General features: G+C 41.6%; 1 protein-coding gene across 1 annotated transcript in view; it reads right to left on the reverse strand.

The window, feature by feature from the left end:
* Nucleotides 1-11,155, reverse strand: part of ube2g1b (ubiquitin-conjugating enzyme E2G 1b) — a 29,699-nt gene extending 18,544 nt beyond the window's left edge. The window contains exons 1-3 of the mRNA XM_084324323.1: nt 10,955-11,155; nt 10,390-10,492; nt 10,091-10,188 (exon numbers count right to left, since the gene is read on the reverse strand). Coding sequence (XP_084180449.1) covers nt 10,091-10,188; nt 10,390-10,492; nt 10,955-10,997 — 244 coding nt within the window. The 5' untranslated portion in view covers nt 10,998-11,155. The remainder of the gene's footprint in view (nt 1-10,090; nt 10,189-10,389; nt 10,493-10,954) is intronic.
* Between the last annotated feature and the right edge of the window lie 202 nt (nt 11,156-11,357).

Below are 11,357 nucleotides of genomic sequence, written 5' to 3' on the forward strand. Positions count from 1 at the left end.
CACACAATCTAAAACCCCTTACCTCCCTCTCCCAAACTGTTCCTACAACAATTTTTTTTATGTTGCATGATCATGTATATTTATTTTGTATTATAATTTTCTTTTGTGTTTAAATATCAACATTATCTGGCAATCCTCAGTAAATACTATCAAACTCCTCTGATGTCAGACCACACACACAGAAAAGGAGAATGGCTTAAATGATTTTTAGAATACTTCAGCTAATGAAGTTAAATGTTTATTATCATCAACTATCCAGTTCGTTTTTATAGTGCAACGTTTTTCTATTTTTCTACATTAATTGAACCAGTAGAGAGAGAGAGCGAGAGCGAGAGCGAGAGCGAGAGCGAGAGCGAGAGCGAGAGCGAGAGCGAGAGCGAGAGCGAGAGAGAGAGAGAGAGAGAGAGAGAGAGAGAGAGAGAGAGAGAGAGAGAGAGAGAGAGAGAGAGAGAGAGAGAGATGCCCCCCCCCCCACCCTTTCCTTACTCAGCTCAGATGTTTTCTCCGTCTTGGGCAGGGTTTGCTAGGAACAGCTTTCTCAAGCTTCGCACCTTGGGCATGGGATGGGCTACAGCAGGGGTGGCCAACCCGCGGCTCGCGAGCCGCATGCGGCTCTTTGCCCGTCAATGTGCGGCTCTTCCATCCATAATTTTTTTTTTTTTTTTTAACCTTTTTTTTTATTTTTCATTTTTCATTTTTTTTTTTACGTCACTCATTCCATAAGGACGTAGAATAAACATTTAATTTTTTTTTTAATGGTCCATTTGCATGTTCTTGGTATCTGAATCTAGGGACATATATGGATCAGTGTCAGAAATAGTGTGTCTGTTACTAGGCTTGAGTAAATTGTAATGAACCAAAGGAGAATATCAATTCTATTTAAAAAAAAAAATGTATCTTTGACTGTGAATAACACCATGCTAAAATTGACCAGACCTGAAAAATCTAAGCAAATGAATAAAGGGAAGATGATTAAACAGAAGGTTTTGTAGATACAGTACTGAATTCTGCCATCTTTTTTATAATGTAAATTTCTCCACCATTTTTCATCATATTGCAACACCGTTTTTTGCAAGACATTCACAGAAAGGTAGAGAAACTAACTGCGTTCTGTTTTATGGCAATAACGTTCAGGTTTGTGGGAGATAATCCGAAAAAATAAGAGAAATTAAAAAGTAAATCCAGAAGTCAGATGATTGACAGGGGCTGGTGTGAGCTGGGTAGGGTAGTTTTTCGAAATTTGAAAGCCCAGAGTCTCTTCCTTCAAAAGACTACACTCACTTTTGGCTGTGCCACTTCCTCCTGTCAATATGCGCCGGTTTCCGACTCAATGCCCTGAGATTTCTATAATCTTATATTTCACTAATAACAGTTAAAATAATTGGTAAACAAACGTAATGCTGAAAATATACACTTTTACTGTATATCTCGGGCTTAAGAGGTTAACCCTGTGAGGCCCAAATTAAAAAGAAATTAGCAACTTCAGAGGCCAGAGGGTGGGACATATAAACACATTTACTATAAAATATTATTGTGAGGCTGAACAGGACCAATTGACTATACATGTGCTTAAAGGGGGACTATCTTATAAATGGCCTTTTTCAGTGTTTACCATTGTTTCTTAGCTATGTGGACTTATATTAATAGGATATATGTCTCTAATTCTCATATTGGCGCATTCTTCCAATTCTCCTCTCACAATATTCACCCTCACTGAACCGAGTCATCTGAAAATGTGCATATCTGTGATGTCAGAGATTTCTCAGCTGCATAATAATGTGGCAGTTGATGTGGCAGTTGGCACCAGGCCACACAGTGGTTGGCGCCCAGCCTCAAAACGGCTTAAGATCTTGAGGTAGAAAAATGCTGTTTTTAGTACTTGATTAGAAATACAAAACAATGCATTTTTTTGAAAAAAACCTAGGTGTTCCATAGACTCACAGGAATTGTGTAAAAGTGCCCAAATAGTGAAAGAAATAGTAAAATAGTTCCCCTTTAAAATTATTTAAATAAACATAATTTTTTTAAATGGCTAAAAGTGATTTTGTAATTTTGTAACCGTGGGTCTCACAGGGTACTTTTAACCCTGTGAGGCCCAAATAAAAAAGACATTAGTAACTTCAGAGGCCAGAGGGTGAGACCTATAAACACATGAAGGGTGCCGTGACTGAAAAAAAAGGTTGAGAAACGCTGGTATATGGTGTGGCTCTTTGTGGTACCACAGTCATTTTTGTGGCTCTTAGTCTCTGACTGGTTGGCCACCCCTGGGCTACAGGATCATTATCCACTTAGACACCCCGGTCTCTCTTGGTGAATTTAAATCTGTATTACATAACTTCCTACAAGAAGAATGTTGCCGCTTTCTGTAGTCGGGTCCCAACTGCAAAATTACTGTATTACCCTGTATTATACACTTTTACTATCATGTAGACTATTCTGCTTTGTGTTTACATGTGATGTATTGTATATTGTATACATGCACATTTATTATGTTCTTGTGTGATGTATCGCACATTTTATTGCTGTGTGATGTATTGCAAATGTTATTGCTGTCATCTTGGCCAGGTCTCCCTTGCAAAGGAGATCTTGTATCTCAATGAGACTTCCTGGTTAAATAATAATACAAAATAATAAAAAAAAATGTATTGCAGGCCTGGCGATTTTTAATTGCATCCTTTCAAATCGCGATTTAGATAAAAAAATCGATTAATCGTTCAGCCCTAGCACGCACACACACAGTGCCAACGCTTGGTTTGCACAAGCTGAAACGCTTAATGTGCGGTTTCGTTTTGCGGTAAACAAAACATTGACGTCATCGTAGGGCTGGACGGTATGGTCTAAAATGTATATCACAGTATAATTTGAAGCATAGACGGTAACGGTATATATCGCAGTATATTAATTTATCTTAAAATGGCTAACGTTAGCCCATTGCTGCGCTAAAGCAAGTCTCCTCTCAGCCTCCTTAGCCAAATTGAAATGCCCAAACTATATGGCAAGGTCCGTGAGCAAGTGGAGAAAAACTCAGTACAATTAAACACTATGCAACGACCACTGCAAACGTTGAGTGAATCGTCAAGTAACGTTAACGCCATTGCTACTGCTGTGACTAGCTGCTCTAGTCTACCGGTCACAAGGTATGAAGGTATAGTCAAAATCCATACCGTAGCGCGAATTCATACCGTTTATACCGTCCACCCCTACGTCAGACTTTTTTTGTATACAACATTTATTTTTTCTGCACGATTTTTTTTTTTTTTTTTGTGCATTACCGAAAATTGGCACCGTTGGATCTCACGTGAATCGTGTTTCGGTTGGTACCCTTAAAAGTACAGAATTCGGTACCCATCCCTAGGTATAACACGGGAATGTATGGATGGAAAAATCAATTCTTTCTCACATATTGAACGATACCTGTCAAATGGGCCATGGTATTGTATCCATAGCTATAATATAGAATATAGTTATTATAGCTCTACAAACAAGGTGACTCAGTCCCATCTTTCAAAGTGTGGCAATGCTACCACAGGGCCATGGCTAATCCCCGGCAGTCAATGAGTTAACCCATTGAAACTGGGAAACACATTTATGTGTATATGCAGGGCAGGCTATATAATGCATTATTAGCAGGCGTTTTAGGTCTAAATGGGTTAAGGGTCACCTTTTATTTTACAAAAAGTGATGTTTGGTGAAAGTTAGATTTGCACTTTATTAACACTTTGGTTGCCTAAGGTTAAATTCATGATATACCATAGATTGCCAGCGCTATTTGTCTATGGAGAAAGTCCCCTTCTTTGCAGGGCTATAACTTTTTAAATTCTATTGCTACATTGCCATTATTAGGGCCCATTCAAAGTCCTATATGTATTGTTCATTGTGTAGCAACGTTAAACTTTTTCATTCACATATTCATAGTAAAGTATGGTCTAATGTATAAGTATGTTTTCATCTCTTTCTGCAGCTTTCTCCAGAACGTGATATATAGCCCCAAATGCATTATATTGATGATGAAATACAGTTTGATGGCAATCAGCGCGATATAAAAAATTCCAACTAGACGTACTTCTAGAAGTTACTACACGTCATCTGATGTTGACCGGATGGGCGAGGGGGCGTTTATAATTCCGTGGGCAGCGTTATACCAATCATCTAATGTGGGTCAAATGTTGATAATAGCAGTTAGTATCCAACACGGTAACGTTACACGCTGAAACTCACCCCAGTCTCCGCGCGCCGTTGGGCGATCATCGTCGAGTAGAAATTTTATCATTATGGGATATATTTTTACCCGGTCCATCTCCAGCTTGTATAATGGTATATACGTCCAAATCATGTTGTTTATCGAGTTATTACCAATCGATCACCGTGTAGCGTGACGAGCCAGAGTCACATGAACTATAGCGAGCGCCCGGAAGTACTACGGTCGTCATGACAACCTCTATTCAACATCCTGTATGGCGATTGCGCCGATCGGCCACCAGATGGCGCTCCTGAACCGCCAGAGAGCTCAGTGGGTCCTGCTGGTGGATCTCAGGCCAGCGGAGGGGGAAAATGAATCCGATCGCAGATTTTTGAAATATTGATATAAGGACGCTGTACAGCGTCCCCCGGCAACTTTAGCATGGCCAGCAAAGACGTGAGAAGACGTTTCATGGCAGTCAAAGTGTTAATCCCAATAGGGAAATTCATTCTTGTTTGATGATCAAGAGGGACCTTTTATTTGTTTTAAGTGAAGTTTGGTGAAAAAGCAAGTTATTGCACTATTAATCCCAATAGGGAAATTCATCTTGGTTTGATATTTTTTTTGTCTCAAATAAAAACAAAGCTTATTTTAACACTTTGTGTGCCGGCCAGAAATCCGGAAAATGACTGTGGATTGCCAGCTATATTTAACATGGATAAGTTCCCCTTCTTTGCAGGGCTATAACTTTTTAAATCATATTGCTAGATTGCCATTATTAGGGCCCATTCAAAGTCCTATATGTATTGTTCAGGGTGAAGCAACGTTAAACTTTTTCATTCACATATTCATACTAAAGTATGGTCTAATGTATAAGTATGTTTTCATCTCTTTCTGCAGCTTTCTCCAGAACGTGATATATAGCCCCAAATGCATTATATTGATGATGAAATACAGTTTTATGGCAATCGGCGCGATATAAAAAATTCCAACTAGACGTACTTCTAGAAGTTACTACACATCATCTGATGTTGACCGGATGGGCTAGGGGGCGTTTATAATTCCGTGGGCAGCGTTATACCAATCATCTAATGTGGGTCAAATGTTGATCATAGCAGTTAGTATCGAAGACGGTAATTTTACACGCTAAAACTCACCCCAGTCTCCTCGCGCCGTTGGGCGATCAGCGTAGAGTAGAAATTTTACCATTATGGGATGTCGATTTACCCGGTCCATTTCCAGGTTGTATAATGGTATACACGTCCAAATCATGTTGTTTATCGAGTTATTGGCAATGGATCGCTATGTATTGTGACGAGCCAGAGTGCCGGGAGCCAAACAGAGTGCCCGGAAGTAATATGGTTAAACAGCACATCGCCCAGAGCACTTCCTGTTTGGCGATTGCACCGATCGGCCACCAGATGGCGCTCCTGAACCGCCAGAGAGCTCAGTGGGTCCTCCTGGTGGATCTCAGGCCAGCGGAGGGGAAATATGAATCCGATCACAGATTTTTGAAATATTGATATTAAAGACGCTGTAAAGCGTCTTTCGGCAACTTGAGCATGGCCGGGAAGGACGCTGTAACACGTCTTCTGGCAGTTAAAGTGTTAACACTTTGGTTGCCAACAACGAGATTTCTCATCCTAACTCGCCATGCGTTGGTTGCCAATAACGAGTTCTCGTTATTTAATCGTTATTTCTTTTATTAGCGATATCCATTAATTTTTCATCCATCCAGCCTGACGTTATCATTGGGAATGGCTCTGAGCTAAAAAAGGGCAAATACCACCCCCTATCGTCTCCCGGATGGTATTGCACATCATTGGATTGGAGTCGATGGGACTTGCATCAGAAAAAAGAACTCCGGTCCACATTTTACTTCTGGGGCATGCAACCTGATACTAGGGCTGTGTTAAATACTTCGAAGCTTCGTTCGATGGGCATGGGATTCGAATATGAAAATAAAATTCGATTATGTTAAAAAAAATAAAACAAAAAAAAATTAAATAAAAAAAGTTTTTTTTTATTTTGTTTTAAAAATCAGCTCTGCCTCTCTTTGTTAATTACAACAAGCAATGCTGTTTGTTATTTAAAGGAGAACTATCTTATAAATGACCTTTTCCAGTGTTTAGGGTTATTTTCTAGCTATGTGGACTTATAGTAATAGGATCTATGTCTCTAATTCTCGATTTGGCGCATTCTTCCAATTCTCCTCTCACAATAATGTCCCTCCCTCAAGTGAGTCATCTGAAAATTAGCGTATTCGGGACGTCAGGTGGTGCGTATTTGCATAATAACACCCGCCCCCCTCTAGCTGCCAGCCGAGCGAGAGAACTGTAAACACTCTCCTTCTCCCTCTCGAGGAAGTCCACCACCGCGCTGCGCCACAGCTCATGCTCCCGAACCGAGAGAGAGAGAGAACTGTAAACACTCTGCGTGTCCTCCCGGCTCCCTCTCCCTCTCGAGGAAGTCCACCACCGCGCTGCGCCACAGCTCATGCTCCCGAACCGAGAGAGAGAGAACTGTAAACACTCTGCGTGTCCTCCCGGCGAGGAAGTCCACCACCGCGCTGCGCCACAGCTCATGCTCCCGAACCGAGAGAGAGAACTGTAAACACTCTGCGTGTCCTCCCGGCTCCCTCTCGAGGAAGTCCACCACCGCGCTGCGCCACAGCTCATGCTCCCGAACCGAGAGAGAACTGTAAACACTCTGCGTGTCCTCCCGGCTCCCTCTCCCGGGAGGACACGCAGAGTGTTTACACCTCTCTCTCTCTGTGGACCGACTGTCACTCAAAGTGCTTATGGGCGGAGCCAGGCCATAACAGCCTGATTTTTTGAGGCTGAAAAATGATGGTTGAGTACTTGATTAGAAATATAAAGCAATGCATTTTTTTGAAAGAAACCGTACAGATGTCTTCAATAGACTCACAGGAATTGTGTAAAGTTGCCCAAATAGTGCTAGGAATAGTAAAATAGTTCCCCTTTAAGATGAGGTCGGACTCTGCACCGACAGATTTGTGTTCATTGTGCTGCTTTTATAAAGCCTCAAATGACGGCTTACAATATTTCATGGAAGCAAAGTGTTTAGTTTAGGGCTGTCCCCGACTAAGGATTTGGATGGTCGACTAGGATTGACCAAAATTTGCCGTTAGTCGACTATTGGTCGAATAAAAAAAAAAAAAAGAAAAAAGTATAATATTTTTTTTATTTTTCTTTAGCGGGGTGCTTAATGTCTGAAGGAGTCGACTGAAGGCTTCTTGTCCTCTGCAAAAGCATGCAATTGGTCCACTGATGGATACATCTTGATATTTGTCTAGTATAGTGTGTTCATTAGATGGGTGAAATCCTCTTTAAGTGCCTCTGTGCCCGTTTTCGTAGGCAGTTAGCCTCTGGTATGCGTGCTATTAGCGTTAGCCACGCTTCTATGCCTCTTTTCTTTTGAAAAAAGATAAAAAATAGTTTTTTTTTTTATTATTATATTCGACTAAGAGGTTGGCCAGTCGACTACGGCCCCTTTCGACCGATTAGTCGACTAATCGATTAATAGGGGTCAGCCTAGTTTAGTTTGTCTAAGATTTTAAAAGGTTTCAACTTTACAGCACTGACAAAGTTGAACAAAGTGCTGTACAAGTCCCACAACATAAAATATATATATATATTTTTTTATTTCGAAGCTTCGAATTAAAATCGAATCTCGGCCTCGAAGCTTCGAATTCCAAAAAAAAAATCGAAGGTCAGCCCTACCTGATACTAGTGCATTCATTGAGGGGACTGGAAGCAGCGTCGATTATGTGTTTCGGAGTATAACGTTGGATCAATAAACACGATCGATATTTGGAATGGCGATCAGGAATTGGATTCATCTTTTTGCAGAACATCTGATCTGAGGTAAGGACTATGTTACCAGTTTTGGGTTAATCAAGAGTTTTTTTTCACAGCGTTCACAACGTGTGTGTGGCGTTAGGCGCCGAGCGCGGCACGAATAAATTATTTTTCAGCCCGCTTTTGTATCGTGCATAAGAACACAAATACTCTCGATAATCTAGCTTTTTTTTTTAAAACTATTCATAAATCAGCCGGAAAATGACAACGTGTTTTGTGTATTCCAGTAAATGGCTATTATCGCGGAATCTTTTTTTCTTTCTAGAAATCTCCAAAACTATACTCGTATTCAAAACGGTATAAAACGGAAATGTACTGATGAAAAAACAATCCGTTTCATACATGTTGACTGCAAGCAAGTCGTTGATAAGCGACGGGTGTATTAGACCCATAGCCATAATTAGAAAAAAGAAAAATACTAATTTAATCAGATTAATCACTTTATTAAAATTGAGGATTTAGTTTATATATATAAAAAAAAATTGAAGTAATTTTTTTTATAGACATTCAAAGCTTTTATTCATTATTCATCCACGGACCTCGGTGTTACCATAGGGAATGATTCTGAAATCCCAAAAGTGCAATACCAGCCGCATCCTGCTAGGTGGCAGTATCGCTCACCCTTTGAAACCTTATTTCACACCGTGTGTTACATTTAAACCCCTCCGGGCGCAGAATTTAGATGGAGCCAAGTAAATAGCTTCATCCGACCGTTTCGAAACGCATCTAGCACACTCGATCCATAAGTTGTGCCAAATTATGCCCGGGACCAGATGGACATCAATACTGGAAATCGCGATTAGACAATTGGAATAACCCTGATCAAAGGTAAGGACTATATGACATAAATTTCACCTTGATCCTACAATGTTTTCATATCGATCCGGCCGATCAACGTATGTAGTATTCAAAACGAATGCAGTCACTGGCGATCAAAGTATAAAAAAAACTACCCCCCCCCCCCTTTTCATGCATTCATGATGAAACATAATACCTATTATATACCTTTGAATTGGAAATAGTAGCGTGTACAGGCATTCCCTATACTTTACAACGCTGGCACACGAAGTACAAAGATGGGGAAATAGCATGACACTCAAAGTGTTACACTGAGATCTCAGGTTGGTTTTAGTGTGTGTGCTATGTGACAGGAATGCAATTCACACTGAATATTATTAGTGCAGGGTTAACTTTGGCCCTAGGGGTATGAGTTGACAAAGGGTTTCACATACCCACATTGACCAGGACCCTCTGAAGATGAGGATAAAACTCAATAGGAGAGAAGAATGGAAGAAAGCTTGGGAGGACAATTCAAAGACCGATCCTCCCACCAGGACAGATCCTCCCACCAGGACAGATCCTCTCACACTGCACCAGCCCAGAACTTAGCTCTACAATTATATTGTTAATCATGCAAAGCCAGTGGTGATCATGAGCCAAAGCATGGCTACCGAGCCCTGGGATAAAGTCAGTGTTGGCTCACTTTTAAAATGGGTCATTGTGAAACACTTAAGCCCAGTTAGCCTAGGGTTAAAAAATGTCTATGGTAGTTAGCCCTGGGCCATCCATTGTGTAGAACGGGCTAAAGTGGGCCTTTAGAGACCTGGAAAGCCAATGTATCTCGTAACTCAAGAGGGGATGGCTGCCAATATGGTTTCTCACATGAATTAATGCAAATAGGGCTTTTCTGGTATTTGGTTTTACAGTGTAGAGGGTGACTTGCCTCCACCACCACTAATGTGTAGCAAGTAGCAACCAACCTTAGACGAAGCAGACAATGGCTGCCATACATCAGCACCAGCGCACACACCATGTCTGAAAGGCCTGGGAGACGTGGATTGATATCCTCCAGCTAAGTAGAGGGATGAGGGACTTATTTTACAGTAGATGCCCTGGATGGCACTCAACTGTATGGCGTCCTGTTTTGCTTGTTAGAACCCCACATGATAATCACCCAGTCCTATCACTGGCAATTGCCTATTGCCAAAAGACATGCCGTTTGCTTCAGCCTTCATTATGACCCCCTTACCATTTGGATGCCAGAGTTCTGTGATGAACTTCATCTTGGGGGGGCTCAGAGGGTAGTCATGGGGAAAGATCAGGTATGCTTTGAAGAAACCTCCCTCACTGTTTATAGAGAGAAGATGCCATTTAGTATCAAGCAAGGAATGCAAGAAACAAGAGAATATGGACGAGACATGGAATGCAGCGAGAGAAAGTGAGCTAAGAGAAGACACAGAATTCATTAAGTGAGGGCAAGGAACTGAAGTAATACAGAATAGGGGTGTGAGGAATATCTCTGGCATAGAGTCTCTCATCTCGACTTACAACAGAGTATCTTGAGGGCCGATGACAACCACTTCCCACTGGTAGATGTCGTCATCATCTATAAGGCCAGCAGAGAAGCCCTCCACTGGGTTCTTGTTCAGTTCTGAAATAAAAGGAATGATGATCTTCAATATTTCAGTTCCGGGCTTTTTCCTAGCAAATGTTTAATCCAGCTAACATGGGTCGTTTAGAAGACAGTGTCAGCAGCACCGACTAGTGAAACTTCAACCTAACAGACACATGGGACGTTAGGTTAGCTAGGGTCGGGAGTGGGGAGCTAGCAGCAGCTACCATACAGAGAAAGCTAGCCACCTAACCAGGCAAATCTTTCTATACGTATTCATTTTGAAGAGGAACATATTGTTTGTTTGTTTTCATGTATAGATATGTAACGTTACGACTAGTACGCAAATGTTACTCCCAACCAGAGATGGTCTTATCAGACACAAAAGACTAGAAACGAGACAGCTGCCTGCCGTGCTACATATTAAGCGCTGAGTCCCGCTAGCCAGAGCTAACAGCAGCTAGCCAGAGCTAACACCAGCTAGCAACAGCACTTACTCACCAGCTAGTTGTTTTCGAAGCAACAGCGAGGATTGGTCGCCCATTTTTTTTACGTGTCTGTTTAGCTGTACGTTATCTACAGCAATTCACTCCAACTGTCACCGCAATACAGTGAAAGAGAGGCCGTAGAAAGATCTGGAGCGATGTGTCTTGCACGGTTCCTCTCGGGCCCCTTGTTGGCTAACAAGTAACAACAACTCAAGTTACACGGTGCAGACTCTCACGTGGTCACGTGATTATGACGAGCCGCGGACCGCGTGTAGTCTTTTACCAACGGAGTTGCAGTTCCACGTTCGGGTTCCGCGATCTGATTGGCCACTGACGTTTTTTTCAGCGCCAATCGCGTTACTCCTAACAATCGCGCCAGCAGGCTGTTACCCTAACCTTAACCAACTAACCCTAAC

Source organism: Notolepis coatsorum (assembly GCF_963971535.1).
Source record: "Notolepis coatsorum genome assembly, chromosome: 11".
Classification (NCBI taxonomy): domain Eukaryota; kingdom Metazoa; phylum Chordata; class Actinopteri; order Aulopiformes; family Paralepididae; genus Notolepis; species Notolepis coatsorum.